The sequence below is a fragment of the Miniopterus natalensis genome, chromosome 19 (assembly GCF_054644295.1).
Source record: "Miniopterus natalensis isolate mMinNat1 chromosome 19, mMinNat1.hap1, whole genome shotgun sequence".
Lineage (NCBI taxonomy): Eukaryota > Metazoa > Chordata > Mammalia > Chiroptera > Miniopteridae > Miniopterus > Miniopterus natalensis.
Window position 1 is genome coordinate 7,296,386 of NC_142099.1, and position 23,771 is coordinate 7,320,156.

Below are 23,771 nucleotides of genomic sequence, written 5' to 3' on the forward strand. Positions count from 1 at the left end.
AACACACCCGAAGATGTTAGGCAAAGAAGACCCAGAAATTTACCAGGTAACAGAGTGAAGCCAGGCTGAGATGAGAATTCAACCACCGATAGACTTTACAAATGTGTAGGCAGTGGGAATTCGCTCTATATAGTTAGCAGTCAATATTTTAGGCAGAGAAACTCTGGAGTCCAACATGTACAGGCTGAGCTGAATGCTCCCCTTCTCCCCGGCAAAAACAATCCTGGCATTTTCAGCAAAGCAGGGAGGCCTTTTTCCTGCTTGGTTTCCAACTTATCAAAGAATCAAAAATTGGAGCCCCACGTACTGGTAGCAAATGCCTCGTCCCAACATACTTACCCAACCTCCCTGGCCCTGGATGAACTCCCGGATGGCACCGTTCCCGTTGATCATGTTTGTCAGGGGAGCCGCCATCTGTCTTGCCACCTCAGGGGCCATGCGCATCACATGTACAAAGAGTTTCACCGACACTGCCAAAAAGGCTCTCTCATAAGCTAAGCTGGAATCCTGGGCACACCAGGCCTTGCTGAGGGATTTTACTGTGTCCTGAAGGACAGCTCCTGCCTGGGGAGAGACACAGGGTATATCAGTGGAATATCACTAAAAAGTACAGGAGGCTACAGGTACACTATACAGTTAATGTTTCCCAGAGAGTGGTCAGTGTCCACTGGTGGCATCTAAGGCAATATTAGGGAGTAAATGGATAGGCTTTTCTCATTTTAATATTTTATTTATTACAATGACTATTAGAAAAGCCAGAAGTAGCCCATCAAACCCATGAATTTCAGATAGTATTGCCTAGAATGAACCAAATGATCAAAAGAGAAACAAAATGATTTGAAAGAAAATTATTAAGTACATGATAGTACAGCTGGGAAAACTGCAAAGGTACTGCTTGAATGACTGAAGTCTGGGAAATTCTAAAGTAAAATAAAAAATAGATTAGTGTTTCCTTTGTCCTTCCCAAAAAAATTTGGTCCAAAAGCCATCAAGTAGGACCAAGCAAGATCTATTTCAGTGTAGTCTAGGGGGCCCATGGCAGTCAGAACAGGATGTCAGAGCCCAAACAAGCTGAGAAGGGCATTCATGCAAGGGTATCTAGATCCTGATATTCAAATATCGTTTTCTATTCAAACGAACCAGAGCTCCCTGGAGAATGGCTCATCTCCGGATAGGGATTGGAAAAATACAGATTTTCTGTTAGAAATTAAGGGAGTAGAGAATGACAGGGGCATGCCAAAAAGACACAGTCCAGATTGAAAGCTTTCCATCTCAGTACCACTTAGGTTTTGCTTAACTCCTAAAGAATTGGCAATCAGAGAATTCCTGCTATATCTTCTCGGATTAATATAAGCCCCCAAATCTTTCACAGAACATTCTGGTCACACTCCTATAGGAATAGTAGGAAAAGGCTGTCTGAAATAGGAAAAAAAGCAGTGACTAGAAAGGAGCAGAAACTTAACCTGTCCCTGAATAGTTTCTTCAATGACATTTCTGGCAGAAGCTTCCAGTTCTTCATTGAACTCGTCCCCCAAAGTCCGAAGGCGAGCAGCAATGGTGGCCACATCAAAAGGGTGAGCCTCTCCTAAAACAGAGGGACACAGTCACACTTGTCACAGTGTCCGAAGGGAGGCAAGTCCCAGGAATCTAAGGAAGCCACGCATTGCAGAAAGTTCTCCAGACGTTCAGACTTTTAAACAATTTCAGCATCATTTCCTCCCAAGAACATCTTCAATGTCAACACGGAATTAATTAATTTCCCCTTCCATAAAGATTCAGATTCAGGTACTGCTGAAAGCTTAGAGTTTGCTAGAGTTTGCCTGTTGAAATTTTCTTTTTTTTAGAGAAAGGAAGGAAAGGGAGAGAGAGAGAGAGTCATTGATCGGCTGCCTCCTGCATGTCCCCTACTGGGGATCGAGCCTGGTTCATAGGTTGACACTCAACCACTGAGCCACAGCGGCCAGACTGCCTGTTAAAACTTAAATGGAAATAAGAAAGCAAACTCCGACGCTCCTGTTGACCTGCCGCCACCACTGCAGGCCAGGAGCCTTACCTGAATCCGCTTCAACTTCACAGCAGAGGTCCTGGTTGGCGGCCTGCAGAGGGGCGCCTAGGAAGTCTGTCAGTAGAAAGTTCATGATGCATTCTGTTTGCTCCTCAAAAGTTTTGGGAGTCTTCATCTTATACACCTGCTGCCACCTTTTGCTTTTCCACCAAACAAGCAATTTTAGCTCAGCAGGAAATCAGAAACACTGGTGCACCAGCAGATGTGTTTACCTCTTAGAAATTTCCCTCATGAGACAGAAGCCCAGGTCCGACAGAGTCCTAAACTGTGCAGCTAAGATAACTGGCGCTGAGCTGAAGAGCTTAGCACTCAGAAATGGAAGATCTGAAAACTTTCAGTTCCTTTTCTCAGAACTCTTCTCCAGTCAGTATCTAAGGTTAATGAATAACTCTATAGTTAGGCTGCCAGTTTAGAACTGAATTATGGCTGGGGAGGAGCCTATTGGGTAAGTTCATTAAGAAATACTTCCTTTACCAGCCTGTGTGGTGTAACTTAAAGAAGGCTGTAAAGTTTAATAAGAGACAGGCATTCAACTCCTGATGATTGCAATTACTTGCTATTACCATACAGTGGTTACTTGCTGAGTAGTTATGTGTAAGGAACTAGGTGCTTGGCACTACAAATAACACAGAAAAAAATGACATAGACACAGTCCCCATCCTCACGGAGCTAAAGTGTACTTTAGCATGAGTGACAGACATTAAATAACTAATCACATAATTGCTGTGCTTGTTGAGATACAGTGAGTGATTAGTGTGTAAAAGGGAAACAAACCTAGGGGGTTAGGAAGGCTTCCTTGAAATAGTAACATCTGAGATGAGCTCTGAAGGACAAGCAGGGATTCATTAAGCAAAAAGGAAAAATAAGACCATTCCAGGCAGAGAGAATAGGGTATGTAAAAGCTGAGAAAGTTAAAAACAAACAGACAAAAAACCACGCACCTGGAAATATGAGGAATTGTAAATGGAGGTAATGCAAAGTATTTCACAGGGATTAAATAAGACAATGTTCTGTGGAATTGACCCAGCAGTGTCCGAGGTAGTAAACATTAAATGTCTTCCTTTCAGCCGCAGGCCTAATGACCAGGATGAAAGGGATCTGGGATTTACTCTCTAACAGGATTAATTAGGATTTTCCTAAAAGGGTCAGACTCCACCACTGTTTTACAAGATCTCAGCATTGGACACTTACCCACAGTGGCTTCCTTCCTTCTTAATGATTTTGGGTTTGGGTCCCAGAAGCACCACACCAACCTATCAGCCCTCCCAGGGTATTCTGACCCGGTGGACTAATAAGAGATTCAAGCATAAGCAGTGAGTCGGTGGCTCAGAACAGAATTTCTATCTTGCAAAATAATTAGAGCCAAGCTTCTATTTTCTATTTTATTCTATAAAAACAGATGATTATAAACTGCTTTGGACTAGGAACAGGAATTAGGTAGCTAAAGAGCCATTTTCATTCATCATTATCAATCACCAGGGTTGAAATGTTGGTTCTACTAACAGGCTTCAGACCTCTACGGTCAGAAGGTCCCTCACAGATAATGTGAAATCTTGTTCCCAGCATATGTCATCAGTTTGGCTCAAATAAACTTATCAAAAAAAAAAAAAAAAAGTCCCTCAGAGATAATTCTAGGCCAACCTCCTTTCACACTGCAGTTCTGCTGAGACCCCAGGATTGAAAAGCATTAGAGCTGCCACAGGAAGAGACACATGGAGTGTGAGACCCCTCAGGGCCCAACCACACACCAGAGCACAAGGCCACGGAACCCCTCACTCTCATCTTGTTCCCTGCACACCATCTCTATGCTGTAAATGTTAATTATTAACTATGCTGTACCCACCCATGTAAAAGAGCATGTGCAGGCTTCTAGAACTGTTCTGGTCCAGTGAAGCAACTCCCTTCAATGCCAGTAATCTCTGGAGAAGGAGACAACTTTGAAGAAAATAAAGGTGCCTGACTAGCAGCTTGGCAAAGGTCATCAGGCAGGAGCAGGAGTGAGAGCCTGTGGTCTGCCCCACTGGATTCCCCCATCCCATCCCATCCCATCCCATCCCTCCCACCCCTACCCCTACCCCCACCTCCACCCATGGTCCCATGTCCTCCAGCATGCTGGGGCACCCCTTGCTGGCTGCACTCTGCAGCAAGCTGCTCTATGCCTCTGGCCTCCTCACCGCCTCCAGTGACTTCAGTGACTTTTGTGACTCCAGCGAGTGCCTGACCGGTGGGGCCTGCTTGTTGGCCAGGACAACCTCCCCTTCAACCTACCCCAAGGTTTCACAGGCGTCATTTGCAGTGAAACTGAGAAGGGTTCCAGTTCCCAAGTCCCTGCCACAATGGTACTGATGGCCAGGTGGCTGATGACTCACACCACTGGGACATCTTCACCCAGTATATCTGCAAGTGCCCTCAAGGCTACCCAGGCATCCACTGTGAGACCCTCTGTGCCACACGGCTGGGCATGGAGACCAGTGCCAACACCAACTGGTAGATTTCCACCTCGTGTCCTTGGGCTGCATGTGTTTGCAGCACTGGGCCCCGGAGCTGGCCCACCTGCACCGCAGGGGCACTGTCAATGCCTGGACAGCCGGCAACTGCTATAAGAACCCCTGGATCCAGGTAAACCTTATGCGTGAGATGTGGGTGATGCATGTGGTGAAGCAGGGCGCCAGCTGCGCAGGCGGTGCTGCGTAGTGAAGACTTTCAAGGTGACTTACAGCCTCAATGGGGAAAGTTCCAGTTCATCCAGGGAGAAGGGGACTCAGGAGACAAGATATTTATGGGTTATTTGGACAATGGCCTGAAGACCAACATATTTGATATCCCTCTAGAGGGGCAGTGAAGCTGGTGCTCATTATAGCCACTGAGGCTGCACCCTGCGCTTCCAGCTCCTTGGCTAGGGGTTGAGTGGATGTGCCAAGCCCCTGGGCCTGAAGGACACCACCATCCCCAACAAGCAGCTCACAGCCTCCAGCCTCTGCAGGACCTGGGGCCTGAGTTCCTTCAGCTAGTATCCCTTCTATGTGCGGGGGACAGGCAGGGCAAATTCAGCGCCTGAGCTGCTGAGAAAACACTGCCTCAGAGTGGCTGCAGGTCACCCTGGGCCCAGAAGCGAGTGACGGCCAGCATCACACAGGAGGCCCTCGACTTCACCACCCAGTACGTGGTAGCTTACAAAGTGGCCCACCGTGATGATGGCGTGAACGGGACCGAGTACAGGGGCCAGGGGGCTGTAGACAGCAAGGTCTTCCCAGGCAACGTGACAATAATTCCCACAAGAACATGTTTGAGATGCCCTTCCTGGCTCGCTTTGTGTGCACCCTGCCCATAGCCTGGCACAACCGGGTCACCCTGCAGGGGAGCTGCTGGGCTGTTAGTCGGCCCCGCTAAAGTCACTGGGATGACTGTGGGGCACCTCCCCTTCCTCCTCCACCCACCCCCTCCTGATTATAGTGACCTGGAGTGGAGGGATTCAGTCGCCTCTATCTCCCTCTGTCCTTCTTACTTCCCACATGCCCCACCTCCCACCTGCCCCTGGTGCCCGGCCCTCATGCCATCCCATTTTCTTAGGCACTGTGGGAGTTGAGCAGGTCTGGGATGGACAGGGAAGCACGAAGTTGGGGGTGTGGGTTACTTGCACCTCTCCAGATACCCAATTCCAGCCTCTGTGCCCTCCATAGGCTGCCCCCCACACCCCACATTCCCACAGCCCGGGAGGAAGGCCCTGAGGTGCCAGGCTGGAGATAACAGCCTCCTGATCCTCACTAAGGCATGATGCTGCCACTCCCATAGATGCCACCTAGACCTCTGACACTCCTCTCTTATGTCCATGGAGACCCCTCTTGACAATTGAGACAGCCTGGAAAGAGACAGAAGGGGGTGTGGTGGGCCTGTGGAGAGACGGGGAGGTGGGTGGGCATGGGGGCCCTGAGTGCTGGCTCTTCGCTGGAGAGTGCACAGGCAGCTTCTAAAATACACTTACATCACTTAAAAAGATAAGTGAGGCAGAGTGACAAGAAAACAATAATAGTACAGCTAGGCATATGCACTAACTGCTTTCACAGTGTGAAGGAAACACTCAATGAAGGCAGTGAAAACTTCCTGAAAGAGCTCATGACTGAGCTGAACACTGATAGACTAGGTGTCACTTTCATAAAAATTTGAGGGTGAGGAAATGTTCTAGGCAAGAAATAAATGCAGGTGTATAAGCACAGAGGCGAGAGAGAGCCTGGATGTGCTCAGGGAACTGCACAGCACAGAGGGTGTTTGGGGCGTGGTGAGATGCGACACAGAAGACTTTGAATTCTGGCCTAAGATGAGCGATTAGAAATATGAGAAGAGTCAGGAATTCACTGCAATAATCCAGGGGAGAAAATGACGCCCACAAATGATGACTCCACCATTTTCAGCACACATCGGGTGCCTTTAATTGGTAAAACACCGTTGCACTGATCACGATAGACTCCACACCCTATCCTGACACCCATCACTCCCACCCCCTCACCACCACTACCCTTTATAACATCACCTGGAAAAGTGGGGTCATTCATTCACCAGTAGGTCTGACAGGAGTAAGTCAATGGTCTTTGGACAAAAACCTAAGAAGCCTGGTTCTTAGATTTCCCAATCTCCTCTGTGTTTGATATTACCTGGACTTACAAGCAGCTGCAGTAAGAATAACTACAGAGCTCTGACAGCTCTTCATCTCACTTGGGACAGGCAGCAGGACTGTCACGGTTTTATGTCTCCAACTGTTCCAATCACAGTCTCCAATACAGAAATGAAACTGCCCAGCGTCTCAGCACTGGCCTCACTTTGCTTCACGGAGATCTGCATCTCTGAGTCCTCGGGCTCCCACAGCAGCTCTACTAGGAACAGACAGCCAGCATCATCCTGAGCGCTGAGGTAGGCTTTCCATGGCTGAGCCCCAGCCCTGCTCATTGCGATGGTCTGGATGTTCACGACTTGCAGGGCCATCTGGAGGGTGTCCGGACGGACTGCTCCTTGCCAAGGGAGCACTTGCTGATGAGCAACTTTGAGGCTAAGCCAAGTTTTCTCAAAATACTCAGCAGTAAGCTGGTGGTTGGGGACTAGCATGAGGGCTCCAGAATCGGGGAGTTCTTGTACCCCCTCCTTGTTCTCTTCAGGAATCAGGGGTCCTAAAAGAATCACACAACTCGTGTAAGAGATGTTCTTAATCTAAAGAGACTGCATTTTTTAATCTAGATTTCCACAAGTATCTTTTGGATAAATGGCTTCAAAAGCCAATGATGAACTTGTTTCTTGCTCACAAGTTCAGGCAACAGTCTGAGATTTAGCTAGGGGACTCTCCTTTCTACTAGTCATTGTAAAAGATAACAATGTTTTGTGACAAGATAGAGAGTGAGGACTATCTTACCTGATGCGGCAAAGGTTGCAGTATTGGGAAGCCCTGGGCCACGACGCTGTGCCCCCTGGCGCTTGGAGATGGTTGCCCAGCGGGCTTTGCCATATACTGGCACCAGCGTGTTGAAGTCCGAGGCCCAGCTATTCACAGGTCTTTCTGCCTGATCCTCTAAAAGCCCAAGAGAAGGGTCGGATTTGGGGCTGCACAGGATCCGCTTAACTTCATCAACGCCAGCTGAGAGGAGGCGGTAACAGAAGAGGCCTCGGTCCCGCACTGCCATATCCTTCTCTTCCTCTGAGGCAAGGCAACGGGTGGACTGATTAGAAACAAACACTCTCCTCCTACCCCTGCGCCACCCAACTAGGAGGAAAAATGAAGGATACAGGGAATCCTAGAGAACATTAACATTTTCTTCTTGGGTCCCAGACATGAGTCGCCAAACAAGGAAAGCCGCGGGAATTTTCCCCAGGGGTCACGGCGAGTCGCCGTGCTGTGCCGTCTGGAGCACCCACCTATGCAGTGCTGCAACAGGCGGCCCAGCATGTCCTGGCACTCGGCGGGCCGCGACAGGAAAAGGCGCAGCAGCGCCGTGAGGAGCTCCATCTTAACAGCTGGAAATGTCTCTGACTTCACGTTCTCTACAAAGTCTTCCAACACGTAAGGAGCGTTGGGAATTCTTTCCCCGTGGACACCAAGTAGCCAAATGAGCGCCTGCTTCCCCTGGGGAACGAGGGAGGAAGAACAGGTGCTCAACCTTTGGCTGTCCCAGACACAGGAGAGAGTACAGTTATAGGTTGTGCTCCCCCCAGTGTCAGCAGAAAAGGTGTAATCTTTTATTTTTTTTATTGATTGATTGATTGATTTTAGAGGAAGAAAGAGAGAGAAAAATTGATTTGCTGTTCCACTTATTATTTTTTTAAACCTCACCCAAGGATATGTTTTTCCTTTTTTTAGAGAGAGAGCAATATCGATGTGAGAGAGAATCATTGATCGGTCGCCTCCTGTACACACCCCAAACCCAGCTTAGGTATGTGCCCTGAGAATCGAACCTACAACCCTTTGGTGCATGGGATGACTCTCCAACCAAAGGAGCCAACCGGCCAGGGCTTGTTCCACTTATTTGTGCATTCATTGGTTGCTTCTTGTCTGTGCTCTAACCGAGGATCAAACCTGCAACCTTGGAGTATCGGGACAACACTCTAATCAACTGAGCTACCTGCCAGGGCAGTGTAATCTTTTATTTCAACTTGCACTGTATCAACCAGCCTCCTACACTTTCTAGAACAAACAGGAATGAAATTCTACTGCACAAAAGGAGACTTGGGACTCTTACAGCCTATGATGATGAGGAAACAAGGCTTCCTCAGCTAATGTTTCAGTAAAAGCTACTAAAAAATGTCTCTAGATTACTTCATGATAATTACTTCATGAGATTACGAAGTAATCGTGGTGATTAACCCAGAGGGCACATCAGAGTCATCTGTGAGGCTTCTCAGAAATATATGCGGCTGGGTGCCTCACTCCTGCATAGGTAAGTCAGTGGACCTGGGGTGAGAATCTGAGGTGGCCATCCTTTCTAAGAATCTCCACTTCAGACACCAGGTAGAAAGATTAACCAGATCCCACTTCAGAGGGCAATCCCCCATCCCCCTCTGCCTAGAAGTAAAGGAGAGCTGTCCTGGATGTTTACTACCTCACTGTCCTGGATGTTCTCCTCGCAGCCGGGCAGGGCCTGGCACACAGCTTCCACACACTGAGGACACAGCCACACCAGGTCTCGGAAAGTCTGCACAACCACTACAGTACAGCCCAGGGAACAAAGCACAGGGTTAGAGCCTCCGCGCAGGGAGGGACTGTGAGAAAAGTCCTCTGTTCAGACTAGATTCTAGGTGAATTTCTTTAAATGGGTGTTGGAAGGGTGGTCGATACTTATCTGAGAAATGTCTGGCGTGGGCAATAATTTAAGTGAATAATGCTCTGATCAGAGTGCCGTGGGGGTAAATGAGCTAATGGATGTGAAAGCACTTGGTAAAATGTAAAGCTGTTTGCAGATGCAGGGTAGTGTTGTTGCGTGACACTCTGGAGACAGTATAAATGGAGCCCCCAGGGCTGGGACTACAGTGAGCCAAGCAAGGGGTCAGGGTGCATAATCCAGGAAGACATGTAGGGTTAGCACCTGAGAGTAAGTGCCTCTTTAAACTTTTACATCCTAGGCACTTGGCTTGCCTCATCCTAGCAACTACTCTAGGCCAGGCAAATGACAAAAAAGTCCTAGAAAGGTAGCCATTACCTGTGGTAATGTGCTCTTGTCGAAGCCCCAGCAACTCCGTTAAAATCTGCACGCACTGATCTGTGTAAGTCCTGGCAATGCCACCTACAAAGGAGGGAAAAGCAGGGAAAATTGTTAAATCAAATACTAGCACCTCATTCTAACTTAATTTCCCACCAGCCAAAGACAACCAGAGATACCTAAAAACACCGCCCCTTACTTGAAGTATGAATCTAAGTTTGCTATAAAGAGAAAGCTGGCAAAAATAAATCTCTTGTTTTCCATAGACCAGTAGAAAACTGAAAGTTCATGGAAAAAGAATTTCCCACTCACCAAGGTTGGAAATTTTCAGAAACAAAGGTATTTATCTGGCAGCCAGATAGGAGGCGGCAGTGTTTGCTGAAATATACCTGCACAGGAATGTTCCACTGAGAACACTTCATAGCAGTATCCTGACCACAGGATTTCCACTCTCCTCCTAGTTCCCTCTTCTCTGCCCCTAAAAATGGCGACACTTTATTCTACATAGGAGGCTTCCTTCTCCTACTCCACTTGAAGCCTCCAAAACTTAGCTCCCTGGCTGCTAAGTTACTCTAGTCTTTTAAATTTCAGACAGAGTACGCAGTATGAAAAAGTCTGTAGATAAGGTTTCATTCTGTGTTGGTCCATACCCAGCACAATACAAGCCCATAGCAGCAGCTCAATAAACAACTGGAGAGTTGACACAGCACTCTGAGTCAGGAAAGCTGGGTTCCAGTCCCAGCTCAGGAACCATATGGCCTTTTGAAAACTTAATAACCTTTTGGTGCCTGAGTTTCTTCCTCTTTAAAATGAAGCCAACAACACTGTGCACTTTTCCTGACTGCCTCACAAGACAGTGGTAAGATGATGAACAGGAAAGCGTTTTGGATAGCAGACAAAAGGCAATATAAATTTTAAGTATTATAGTTTGAGTTACCTGAATACTCTACACTGGAAGATATGGCAAAAAAAATCTTCCTCCCCTCATTTGTCGTCACTGACCCTGTCTCTGGTGCATGGTACTGTCTCTGAAGTAAGTAAGGTTCCTTCCCTTTTGCTCTCGATGGTTCCACGGCTTTCTAGCTGGGTGCCGCAGGCAGACACCTACCTATGGCAAAGATGGCAGCCTGTGCGAAGTCAGCAGACACATCAGTGCAGTACCCGCGAAGCTCCTCCAGCACCTGCTGCACATTCTCGTCGTTCACCAGCTCACACAGCACCTCCACCTTCTGCAGCCTGATGTAGTGTGGCTCCGAGTAGGAGCAGAAAAACTTCTTGTAGTGGCTGCTGAAGTGCCCTGGCAAACTGTGCAAGATCTGGCGCACGTGACAGAGGGCAGCAAAACAGAGCTCACGGCTCTCTGAAGAACAAGCAGCCAGCAAAGATCCCTTGACTCGCACAAGCACATCCGTTTGTACATGGGGGAATTTTTTGGCCAAGATCAGAAAGAGTTTGGTGGCTCCCATCACCACGCTTGGGCTACTGCTCTTGAGAAAGCTGTCCAACAGATTGAGAATGTCGAACAGCTCCTCCTCACTGTGCGGTTGGTAGCGTAGCAGGAAGTTCAATACTTCGGCCTGGCCCCATTGATCCAGTTTGGGCATTCTATCCAAAAAAGCAAACAAAAGTGCTATTTTAGCAACAAAATGAGGACCATTTCCATGCTACTGCCATGTCAATAGTCATCTGTTCATCATAACAAAGGGAGAATTCTTAAAAATGGGTTGTGCCATAATCAAATTATTCTTTTTATGTACTATTTAAAGTTTACACAAAGTCGACTTTAAATTCCAAGACAAGTTTACAGTAAAAATGCACACTCATCTAAGGCCAAAGACGTGATCATGATCACTTTACCCCAGATCTAGATTCTCTGCATTTTAAGACAGAAGGAATGGCTTAGTTTGGGGGACATAGGACTGTAGGGACAGGACCCATCCCCGTAGGATGTTTCTGCCATCTCTCTATATCACTGAGAACTAAGGCAAATGAAAGAAATTCTCTCAATGAAGTATGAGGAAGTTAACAATTATGACTAACTTTCTTCACTATTCTACAGAAGTTGTTCAACACCTCTCCTTAATTCAACATATTGATAAGATCCCACTAGGGCGCAGATCTCATCATAATAAAAAGAGCACAGAGGTGAGGTATCCAAACCGATTCAAGAGATGGTGGGCGATGGGCTTATTGATGACAACACCTCCTTCTTGTTTCAGAATTTCCTCTAGAGACCTCAAGCAGTTCACCACCACAATTGGATCCTGGTCACGTAGCAAACTGTACAATTCATTTACCAGGGCACCATCTATAAAAGAGAACAGAGACCTCACATAAAGAAGAAAAGCTCCAAGCAGACAAAGCTGAACTTCCCTGCTGCAAAAATCACAAGGGCAATACAAAGTCAAGGCCAAAAAATGGCCATCTCCAGGCTGTTATAAGTAGCTAAAGCAAAGGATCTCACCTGAGATCCAAGGAAAGGACACTTCTAATCTCAGAAAGTATCAAGCCCTTCATCCTACTTAATGGACACGCATAGAAACAGGGCCACATTATTATTTTCTACCAAAGCTACATTCTTTCACAAAGTCATACATACAATGCAGGCACAAGTAACTGTTGATTAGGATGGATTACACAGAAACTTACCCACTTCAGAGTCTCCATGAAGATTATGCATCTTGGCACAGCCAAGGACTGCCACCCTCCTGACATATGAAGCCTTATCCCGCAGACCGTTGAGAATAGGCTGTTGGATATACTCCTGCACACCAGGCATCCTAAGCAACATATCTTGGAATCAGTCAGATCCTGAAATCCTAGTTTTGACACAATTCAGACCCTATTAACTTAACAGAGGGTTTAATGGATGTCTGAATGTGCATCTATCAGATCATGAACTGGAGAAAGCTGCTACCAAGCTTAAAAAGCCAATTTGACTTTTCATTTGGAATAATGGTGTAAAGGCCGAAACCACACACACACACACACACACACACACACACACACACAATTGTTTCGAATCTTTAACCAAAGCCAAGAACTATTTCACCCAGAGTGAGAATGTAAAACTCCCTCTAATGAACCCATATGATATAGTTTTTAAGTCAAAGCAATGGCTGAAAACTGTTTTCAGGGTTCAACAGTGTTTTTCCCAGGATGAAAGAGCTCAAATAAATGGTCATCATTAAAAACCTGTCCCTTGACCTCCTAAATTTATCAGCCACTGAGAAACAGGCAGGGAAGAGGGTGTTCACCTGAGGCTACACATGCTCCGTAGTGCCAGCCCTCGCACCATTGGGTTGGGGTCCGAACAGTCTTTGCAGAGTGTATTGATGGCCAGGAGAGCCAGATCCGGCTTCAGAGGAGCATATGTGCACATGTAGAGATAAACCAACTTCTTCTGAACAATATCTACAGTGGCACTGGCCTTCACCATTTCCATGAAAACACCAGACACGTCCACCCCCTGAGTCATGTGCCTGAAACCGACACACATAGGAGGAAGAAGTAAAATACATAACTCTGAAACTACAATGGAGAGCATTTTATTTTATAGTGTCCTGGTTATCTACATAGATTGTGATACGAGAGGGGAGCAACCAGGTCCATCCTGTCTATTATGTCACCCAGGGGCCTGCAATAAATGTTTTCTTTATTCAACAAACACTTATTGAATTTCTAGTACATTCCAGTGAAATTCAGCTTTTACTTCCAGGAATATGCTCTGAAGACATAACCTTGAAGAAAATATGGTCTCAGATCTGTAGGAACTCAAAAGTCTACTGAGGAGTCAGACAAGACCTCTAATTACAGTACAATAGATAAGCACTGTAACAGAACAAGGGGCAGTGTGGAAATCCCGAGGTATATTACTGCCAGGAAGTCATACAATGTTTCCATAGAGGAAATATTACTTTAGCTGAATGAGCAGGACTCAGCAGGCAGGTATGGTAGATAGGTAAGGATATATGCCATATGGAAGGTAGACATGGGCAAGAATGGTACATTCTTTTGATAGTCTGTGGGTCGTTGCGTTAGCCAGGTATTCCTTGGGTGCTGTGATAAAAAGTTTGGACTTTATTCTGTAGATCACTGTTTCTCAAAGTATGATTCCTATAGGAATCAGATGAGACATTTGTTTAAAATGCAGATTCCTGGGTTCCACCCCATTCTAATGAAATCAGCATTACTGGATTGGATGAAAAATTTACATATCTTTTTAAAAAAGCACAAGGGACTTCAGTGCATACAAAAGTCTGTGCTCAACAGCTGTAGGCCAGACTTATACATTAAGTTCAAATTCATATGTTGGAAAAATCATTCTGCCTGAAATGAGGGGCAAGGTGACCTGCTAGTATGCCACTGCGATTGCTTTGGTAATGAAGCTAGAACAACAGCAGTGCCAATTTTTTTTTTTTTTTTTAAAGGATGGCTATTTAGAACTCTGAATCCATCTGACTTGAGAAGTGAAGATCGGGTGTCACCAAGATTGATTCCCACGCTTGGTCAGCTGGGTAGCCACGTTCATCCACACACGCGTATGTGGAAGAGCAGGTTTGGGGAGGGGCAAGGCTGTAGGTGTTATTTTGCATGTCTTTGAAGAAACATCCGGGTGGAAATGCCAAGCAGGCAGGAGGACTTGTGGGTCTGAAGATAAAAAAGGCCTGTCCTACATATGTTATAGGTCTGGAAGTCAGCAGTTGAAGTTAAAGACATGGATGAAACCACCCAAGCTGAATAAACGAGGTAAAAAATAAGCCCCAAGGGGGAGGCCGCGAGGACGGTCCCGAGCGGCAGGAAGCCCGGAGCCGGCGCCGCCACGCGGGAAAGCTGCCCGGCTCTCCCGGAGCGCGCCCGGCGGGGCGCGGGGGGCGCGGGGCCGCCGGCGGTACCTAATCACTCGCTGGATGACGTTCCGGTAGCGCAGCCGGTCGGCCTGAACGTGAGGGTTGCACAGCGCCTTCTTCAGCTCCTTCACCGCGTCCTCGGAGCCGAGGTACGGCATCTTCCCGAGCTCTCGGGGCAGTTCCCGCAGCCCGACGTGGGCACCTGGGCAAAGGAAGTGCCAGGGAACAGGCTGGAGGCGGGATCCCCCGCAGCCTGGGCCTCCCCAGGGCCCTGCACACTCCGGCTCCCGCCCCCTCCGCCCCGGCGAGCCCCCCACCTCCGCAGGCCCTAGGGGGCTTTCCGGGACTTGCCCTCCGCCTCGCTCCGCCCACAGGTCTCTCCTTCTACCTTTAAGCCCGCGCCGGGATTTCCAGCCCCGCAGGCGACCGTCCGCGGACCCCGCCCTCTCAGTTCCAGCCTTTTTGGCGCCTCCACGCGGCCACCGTCAGCCATAGGTCCCGTCATGCTTTTTGCGGAAGTCCCGCCTCCTCCCGGAGGCCACGCCCAGCAGCTGCCACTCACCCTCCCGGGCGCGCGCCCAGCGGAGCCCCGCCCCGCCCCGAAGGTGCCCTTCCCCCACCCCGCCCTGGAGCGCGGGCGGGCCCCGCGGCGGCGGGCGATCGGGAGTCGGCTACCGCGCCTGTCTCCGCCCGCCGCGCGCGCTTTGAGCGGAGGCTCCGCGGCGGTCCCCCGCCGGCTCCCGCGCGCGGGTGGGGGCGGGGATGGCGCGCCGCCGAGCGGCCCCCGCTGGGCGCGAGGCCACCCGCGGCCTCCCCGGAGCACGGTCACTTCCTCTTTCCTCCGGCCCGCGCGGGTAACTCACTCCTCTCCCGGGCCGGCCGCTCCCCTCGGGGTCTCTGGCCCCGCGCTTGCCCCGGCGGGGCTCTTCCCGGGGCCGCTGTGGGAGGCTCTGCTCCCATGAGGATCCCGCGGCCGACCGCGAGCCCGCCGCCATGAACGGGGTGGTGATCCCGCACACGCCCATCGCCGTGGACTTCTGGAGCCTGCGCCGGGCCGGCTCCGCGCGGCTCTTCTTCCTCACCCACATGCACTCGGACCACACCGTGGGGCTGTCCAGCACGTGGGCGCGGCCCCTCTTCTGCTCCCCGATCACGGCCTTCCTCCTGCACCGGCACCTCCAGGTACGCGGGCTGGCGCGGCTCCCGGCGCGGGCGCCTGGGTGGCCCTGCCGTCGTCTCGGCCTTGGAGCCGCAGCCTTGGGGCCAGAAGGACTGGTGGTGATAAATGCAGGCGTTGTTTGAACCCAGAAATGCATCTGCAGCCGGAGCAGGAGTGTGGCTTCCAACTGGCGGACTTGGGAGGTTTCAGCTATAAGTTGGGGGAGATCTTTTAGTCCAACCAAAGCAACTGTTCCCTACCCTTTCACATAAGCTAGCTAGTGTTTCCCAAACTTGCCTCATCATAAGAATCCATAATGTGCTGAGTAGCTAGACAGATTCTCCACCGCCTCCCCTCGCCCCCATCAGACGCAGTAGATACAGCTGATGCAGGTCCTAGAAATCTGGTGGGATTTTTTTTTTTTTTCTAAACAGGTATTCCCCCCCCCCCCCCCCCAGGGATTATTATGATCAGGAACATTTGAGCGTTGCTGACTAGATTGCTTTCTGGACTCTTAATTTAAAATTGTACAGAGGGAGGGGAGAAGGAAGGGGGCATTGTTTGGGAATCTGCATTACAATTTCTGCTCCAGGGTGGTTCAGCATTTGGTGAGCTTTCCCTGATTCGGGAAAGGAATAAGCTCCCTGTCCAGGGAGGCATCAGGCCAGGGAAGTCTGTGTTCACTGGTATGAACTCCTGTTTCCTCAGGTATCTAAGCAGTGGATCCGAGCCCTGGAGGTTGGTGAGAGTCATGTCCTGCCTCTAGATGAAATTGGGAGAGAGACCATGACTGTAACCCTGATAGATGCCAATCACTGCCCTGGCTCTGTCATGTTTCTCTTTGAAGGATACTTTGGAACCATCCTCTACACAGGTGGGCCTCCCAGGAGTCCCTCCCACTTTCTCAGCTTAGACACTACTTTCTTGAGTAGGCTTAACACATGATAGAAGTCAGGAGGCCTCCTAGCTTCATCTCATATGAGCGTTGACCCTTTCTTAACCGATTTCTCACTCTTTAAGGGTCCAAACCTTGTAAAGGAGCAGGATAGAAACATTTCCACAAGGAAGCTATGCTCTGCATATTAGTTCAGTGCCAGACTCCGGGTTTTCCAAGAGCCAGAAAGCAAATGCCCAGTTGTTGGAGGTGGGCGACTTGTCTTCTAGACTTTTGTCTGACTCTGTCCCCAGGTGATTTCCGGTACATACCGTCCATGCTAAAGGAGCCAGCTCTGAGAGTGGGAAAACAGATCCATACCTTATATCTAGACAACACTAATTGCAACCCAGCGCTGATTCTTCCCTCCCAAAAAGAAGCCACCCAGCAGATTGTCGAACTCATTCGAAAGCACCCACAACATGATGTAAAGATTGGTGAGTGGTTTCCTTTTTCTCTCACCCATAGAGGGTGCAACTATCTTCTTTGTGGGTGTCTCTAGAATCGCCATCTGCCCGCCATCCCTACCCCCACATTCCCTACTTCTGATCCCCTACTAATTCAACTTTTTCATTTTTTTCATAGCACTCATTACCGTCCCATGTAGTCTATGTTTTAATATGCTATTGCTTTTTGTCTGTTGCCTATTCCCCACTTCCCCCAGCCCCCACACCCACAAAAACTCCTTGAGAGCATGGGTGAAGGTGGGAAGAAGTCTTGTGAGTTTGTGGAACAGAGAAGCAGCAGCCAGTGTGATAGGCGTACAGTGGGTCAGGAGGCTGGAAAGGCAGGAGAAAGGAACTTTCTTACAAAGTGCTTGTAAGACATTTTGAACTTGATCCTAAATGCAACTATTGTTCTTAGGGCAAGAACTTCGTTTTATGTAGAACAACATTGCACTCATTGCCTTACAGTGGGCTCCATGATTTATGTATTTATTGTATCTAGTTTTTATTACCTGTGCCCCCCTGCTAGACTGTAAGTTCCACAATGGCAGGGCTCTTTGTTTTAATTCTAGATATATCCCAGAGGCCTAGATTAATACCTGAGGAGGCATTTCATAAATATTTGTGCCGAAAGAGTGAGGTTTTGAACCATAGCGATAATGTGCATATAAATTATATAAGGTCTTTAAAGGAGTTCATGGTCTGGTTGTGGATTTGAAATCTACCACCAGAAAAGGTCTGAGACCAACTGTTAAACATATGTCCCGTGTCTCTTACCACAGCATTACTCAAAGTCAGGCCTCTGTGTAAGTGCTATTTGGGCCTTCTCACTGGTACTTCTGCTTTCAGTGTCTTCTCCCCCAGACTGTTGAATCACATGCTGCGATGGTGTGTTTTTTTCCCGACAGCCCTACCTGCTCTGATCATGTTATTCCTATGGTTAGAATGAACCATTTTCCCTCTTCAGACTCTTCAGTGGTTCCCCTTCACTTCCAGGATTAAATCCAAGTTCCTTGGCAGTAGTACATCCAGTGCCCTCTATTATACGTCCCTTGTTTACCTCTCTAGTGTCATTTTTTAAACTAAATTTATTGGGGTGACATCGGTTAATAACATACAAGTTTCAAGTGCATGGTTCTGTAATACATCATCTGTATATTGCATTGTGTGCTCACCACCCAAAGTCTACTGGCCCTCCGTCACCATATTTTTGACCCCATTTACCCTCTTCCCCCTTCCCCCATACTCCCTACCCATCTGGTCGCCAGCATTCTGTTGTCTGCATCTATGAGTTTGTTTTGCTTGTGGAGTGTTGCTTTCTGTTTTATATCCCACATATGAGTGACATCATATGGTTCTTGTGCTTTTCTGTCTGACTTATTTCACTCAGCGTGATACTCTCAAGATGACCCATGTTGTCGCAAATGGCAGTATTTCATCTTTTTTTATGGCTGAGTAGTATTCCTTTGTATATATGTGTCACATCTTTATCTAATTATTTATTAAAAGTCTAGTGTCTTACCAGTTCCTTTTTTGTGCTTTAATAACACCAAGCTGACCCCTCTTAAAATGTTTTCTGCCATCCCCTTCCCTTGCCCGGTTAACTTGGACCCATCCTTTAAGACTTATATCAGTTGTCATTTTCGGGAAACTTTTTCTAACTCCATCAACTGGAAGATACTTTTCTGTGCCCTCATAATACTGTGCACAGGCCTCTAACATCGCCCTTAACCACATGGTTTCTGGGTTCCCATGTAAGTTACACTGCTAGAGGACTGAGACTTTGTTTTCAGTATCTAACACTTGGTAAATGCTTCCCTTTGTTGAACTGAATGAATGAGTTAATTCTATGTTAACTTTTCCCGACTCCCATTTTCCATACATCTCATGTCAGATGTCATCCTATCCCTGATGTATTCTGATTGCCCTGTTAAATTGTGTATTTTTGTTGAACATTTGGTTGATTTATTAGGATTCCCCAGTAGCTTCCTTCTCTTCCTTTCCCTAATCTCGTTACCATTATTCAGGACTCTATAGCCTGGGAAAAGAGTCCCTGCTGGAGAAGCTGGCCCTGGAGTTGCAGACCTGGGTGGTGTTGAGTCCTCAGCGCCTGGAGGTGGTACAGCTGTTGGGCCTGGCAGATGTGTTCACAGTGGAAGAGAAGGCTGGCCGCATCCATGTCGTGAGCCACATGGAGATCTGCCATTCGGCCATGCTGCGTTGGAACCAGACCCACCCTACCATTGCTATCCTCCCCACAAGCCGGAAAATCCACAGCTCCCACCCTGACATCCATGTCATACCTTACTCCGACCACTCCTCCTACTTGGAGCTTTGTGCCTTCGTGGCAGCACTGAAGCCTTGCCAGGTCCTGCCCATTGTCAGTCGACAGCCCTATGGGGACTGCTTTCAGGGTAGCCTGGGCCCCAGTCTCCCGGTGCCCACGATCCCGGACTCTGTCCAGCAGTACATGAGTTCCTCCTCCAGCAAACCAAGCGTTCTCTGCCTGTTAGAAAGGAGGCTTAAGAGGCCAAGAACCCAGGGTGTCGTGTTTGAATCTCCCGAGGAGAAGGCTGATCAGTTTCAAGCTGACAGGGACTCAAAGAAGGTCAAGAATGAGGACCTTTCTGGGAACCTTGAGAAGCAGCCCTCCCACCATCCTTTGCGGACCAAGAAGCAGTTGTTCCCAGACCTCTGCAGCAAAGAGTGGGATGAGGCTGTCCCTTCCTCTGAATCCCAGAAGGTGGCGACCGTACTCACTGCCCCCTTGGGTTTTTCAGTTCATTTAAGGTCTATAGATGAAGAATTTCTCTCTTTGGAAACTGGGGAGGAAATTGGTGTAAGGCCCCAATTGGTCCCTAGGGGAGACAGTGATGGCTCTGCAGTCTCAGGGAAGCAGTGTGCGTGGAGGGACCAGGATTCACCGCAGTCTCACAGCAGCAAGGCTGTCCCTTTTCTCGCTCCTGAGTTCAGTGGCCTGGCACTAAAATACCTCCTGACTCCAGTGAACCTTTTCCGTACAAGGTTCTCTTCCAGGGGCTTTGACCAGCAATTGGAAAAATATCATAAATCCTTGCTAAAGTCCCGACAGGGGAGAGAGTACAGCCTTGTTTGAGCCAGCACTATGGTTTTGAAGATAGTGGCTGATGGCTGGTAGAGAGTTTTGTTTAGGGCCTTTTCTGTCTTCCCAGGATCACCCTGGACTCAGTGTATGTTCATTGGAAGCCTAGTGCCTATGGGATCCTTAGTTTATAGTTGAAAAAGGGGTTTTCATTCAAACACCTTTACAGTGTGAGCCCCTGTAAGGTTCTAAATCTGTTTACATTTGTTAACACAGTATTTCTGCAACTTTTTTTTGAATGTTCAGGCCTCTTAGGTGGCTGCAGAAAGAGTTAAAGAGTCCCGTTGTTATTTTGTGTCTTGTGCCATTCCACGACCCCTCCTCCCTTTTCCTAGACAGAAGTCCCTGGGAAGTTCTGTTTTTTGAATTAGGAACTGTGGTGCCAGAGAATAAAGTGGCCCAGGCAGCTCCTTCCAACCCTGGATGTCACTGACTTGCTGTGACCCCATCCAGGCTCCTTCCTGTCTCTGCCTCGGGGAGGGGACAGGAAGCGATGGAGAGCCTTGGGACAGTGGAGGAAAATTCCATCTTTGGCTCCATGAGAGTTTGCAGTTGGTGTTGCTGGGGACCTACCTGGAACAGAGCCAGCTGGGGCATCAGGCGCCCCTCACCAAGGCAGTACCTGGAACCAGGCTTAGGGTAGGATGGGCCTCCCAGCTGCCTGGAGGCCCCAACTTTGACTGAAATAAAGTTACTGAAGATCAAATGTGCTGCCAGATATTCCCGATTGTTCACATAGCTGGGATGTTTCCTGCCCCCCCCCCCAGTAGGGAGCCAGAGCACACGGCCTGTTTGTTTTAGTATCCAGGGCAGAGACCAGGCAGCCAGCTGGTGGAAGGGGTGGGGGTGTGCAGTTCTGCCCTGTCCTGCTCACAGGCTGACAGAATGCCAAGGCAATAAGCAGGGCAGCAGATACCACAGGCTCAGAAGGCACAGGCATGCAGAATGGGGCATAGGGTTGAAAACTGCTTCAGAATGGATCCTCAAGCCCTCTTCATGATGCACCCTCTGTTTCTTGTCCAGGAAAAACAGGTTTTTACTTTGAAAGGAAGATATGAAGTGTTTAGAAACCAAAGTAGGGCCTTGCTCTTGGGCAAGCTGTCCACAGCTGTGTTTTGTCAGTGACCTTCACTGTAAGCCTCCTGTGGGCCCACTGGGAGCCACAGCAGGTGAGGCCTGTGGGGCAGCAGGAAATGGGCATTGTCCTGGGCTCGAATCCAGGGCACCCTGGGCCAGTAGATGCTTACACAGCAGAGCCTCTGTTCCTCATCTGTAAACCAGGGGCTCAAGATACCTACCTCTCCTGGCTGCCCTGGGGGTTAGATCATTGGGGACATTACTACCCCACGATGAGTATTTGAAATATTGGTTCTCTTAGCCTCTAGTTCTTGAAAAAGTTTACATATAAAATAGACTCTGGGAGTCATATGAAAATATATAGAAAAACTACATGATAACTGCTCCATGTAGGGCAATTGTTTCAGTTTTTTTCTGTGTATGTAAAATAAAAATTATTTTATTTTAAAATTTGGGTAATACTGTATATAATTTCATATCCTTCGGGCCACTTAATATCTTAAGCATTTCCTTGTCATTAAATGTTCAAGGTGTCATTTTTAATAGTATATTAAATATTTTAGTAGTACAAAGCCTTATCATATGGGTATATCTTAAATCATTTCCATATTATTCAACCTTTTGTATGCCCCTTTTCACAATTACACATATTACAATGAACATCCTCGTGCTTATATCATGGTACTTTTTTTTGTTAAGTTACTGGAAGTGGGATTATAGTTTTACGTTCTTGATGCAAATTGTGCCCAGTTGCCCTCCAGAAAGGTTTTCTTACCACCCCTTCTGCAGAAGAGGACAGCATTAAAATACCTTGGAGGCTCTTAAGTTCACTGATGTTTTTAGAACGGTACATGTAAACACTGAGAAAGTCATCTTACGTGGCAAGATTTACTAAACTGTGTGGGCCAGGCTTAGCCTGGCTTCCTCTAGGAGCCTCGAGCTGGCTCACTTCTGTGCTACCCGAGGTGTTTGGGAAAGATAAGGTAGTCTTCAGTCCAAGGGCCCCCACGTTGGCTTTATCTCCTAGTAGCAAGGGAGCTTGTCCACTCCTGGCGCGTGCTGTGTCACCCGTGTTCCTTGAAGAGGGATCTACATGAATTCATGTGGGGAAGCAGAAGCAAAGGGCTTGGAGAAGTTTAGTTGTTGGCAAGTTTGTGTTTTAGTAATGGAGAAATTACATACTATTCTCCTAAAGTGAATTCGTCTGGCTTTTAATAGAGATCAGCAATTGCCATATTTGTTTTGGTTTCTCAGTACTCATATCAAAATGCTGCATGGCATATATCTAAGTAGCCAATTTATTTTTAGACTCTAAGGATGATCCCCATAGATCTATGAAGATCTTGCATTAGGCTTGAAGGGACAGGGAGAAAGGAAGTTCCCTAGAGATCAGTTATTTGTTTCAGGATCTGTGGGAAAACTTGTACTTTTCCACAAAGAGACTGATAGTGGCTTAAGTCTCTTTAGAGAAGAAAATCTGCCTAGATGGCTTTGGAGGACCATCTCTCACTCCTGACTGTAGGAAATAGGAGATAAGTGAGTCTGCTTGTTCAAGAAAAGGGATTTGGACCTGGGTTCTCTGGGTCAAGTCCATTCCCAGGGAGACAGTTCACTCTACCTTCTTGAAGTAGCTCTTAAGCAGGAGAAACTGTCTGGGGGTCCACATGCACATATTTTGATGCTACCATAAGTGAGTAGCTGTCAGTCTGTTAATACCTCACCTATAACCCTCCCTAACCACCACCACCAGCTATTTTGTCTTCCCTCTTTCTGTTCCTTGGGACATCCCACCGACATGGGTACAGCATGATTCTGCTTGTCCTTATAATGATAAAATAGTGAACAAGACAGAAACCGTCCTACCCACATGGAACTTACATTCTAAAGGACAGACAGTATAAATACCAGGTAGTGATAAGTGCTAAGAAGAAAATAAAACTGGCTATGAGAGTTGGGGAGAAGTCAGATACAGGCCGAGGAAGGTGCCTACGGGATTGACACGTAAGCTGAGACCTAAGTGATGAAAAGGAACCAGTCAGGTGAAGGCCTGAAGGTACTGTCAGCACAAAGATTGTGTGTCCGGCATGAACTTTGTGCCCTGGGAACCGAGAAGAGCATGTGGCCAAGGGGGAGAAGAGATGAGCTCAGAGAGGGAGCCAGACAATGGATCAGATGTGACTTACAGGTTAAAGAAGTTTGGGTTTTCATCTCAATGTAATGGGAAGCTGTTGGGGTGCTTCACTGTGGGGAGCGATAGGATCCGATCCCATGCATACTTTTCAAAGCAGCTGATTGAGAGCCGGGCAGGAAGGAAAGCAGGAAAAACCGTTAGGACTCTCTTGCAGCTTTGAGAGGACTGGGGCTTTTGGAAGACAGGGGCTTTGGGCGCTTTGAGATGTGTTTGAAAAGAGGAGCAGCTTAGCTGGGCTGAATGAAGGCTTGG

General features: G+C 48.0%; 3 protein-coding genes and 1 pseudogene across 3 annotated transcripts in view; 2 read left to right on the forward strand and 2 right to left on the reverse strand.

The window, feature by feature from the left end:
* PTPN22 (protein tyrosine phosphatase non-receptor type 22) overlaps positions 1-2,606 on the reverse strand; it is a 44,947-nt gene extending 42,341 nt beyond the window's left edge. Inside the window, exons 1-3 of the mRNA XM_087827649.1 lie at positions 2,054-2,606; positions 1,464-1,585; positions 340-564 (exon numbers count right to left, since the gene is read on the reverse strand). Of these exons, the coding sequence (XP_087683775.1) occupies positions 340-564; positions 1,464-1,585; positions 2,054-2,180 (474 nt within the window). The 5' untranslated portion in view covers positions 2,181-2,606. The remainder of the gene's footprint in view (positions 1-339; positions 565-1,463; positions 1,586-2,053) is intronic.
* A 1,556-nt stretch (positions 2,607-4,162) lies between these two features.
* LOC107545248 (lactadherin pseudogene) lies at positions 4,163-5,442 on the forward strand (annotated as a pseudogene).
* A 1,018-nt stretch (positions 5,443-6,460) lies between these two features.
* Positions 6,461-15,042, reverse strand: AP4B1 (adaptor related protein complex 4 subunit beta 1). The gene is made up of 11 exons (XM_087828307.1): positions 14,980-15,042; positions 14,637-14,793; positions 12,999-13,223; positions 12,391-12,521; positions 11,902-12,049; positions 10,850-11,346; positions 9,742-9,825; positions 9,145-9,248; positions 7,964-8,171; positions 7,464-7,745; positions 6,461-7,224 (listed from the first exon to the last, which is right to left on the reverse strand). Exons 2-11 carry the CDS (start codon positions 14,747-14,749, stop codon positions 6,797-6,799), a joined length of 2,220 nt encoding a protein of 739 aa, XP_087684433.1. The 5' UTR covers positions 14,750-14,793; positions 14,980-15,042; the 3' UTR covers positions 6,461-6,796.
* Positions 15,043-15,395: 353 nt separating this feature from the next.
* DCLRE1B (DNA cross-link repair 1B) lies at positions 15,396-21,906 on the forward strand. Its single transcript, XM_016223448.2, has 4 exons — positions 15,396-15,773; positions 16,459-16,624; positions 16,939-17,121; positions 19,158-21,906. The coding sequence occupies exons 1-4, from the start codon at positions 15,585-15,587 to the stop codon at positions 20,243-20,245; spliced, it is 1,626 nt and encodes a 541-aa protein (XP_016078934.2). The 5' UTR covers positions 15,396-15,584; the 3' UTR covers positions 20,246-21,906.
* Positions 21,907-23,771: the final 1,865 nt, after the last annotated feature.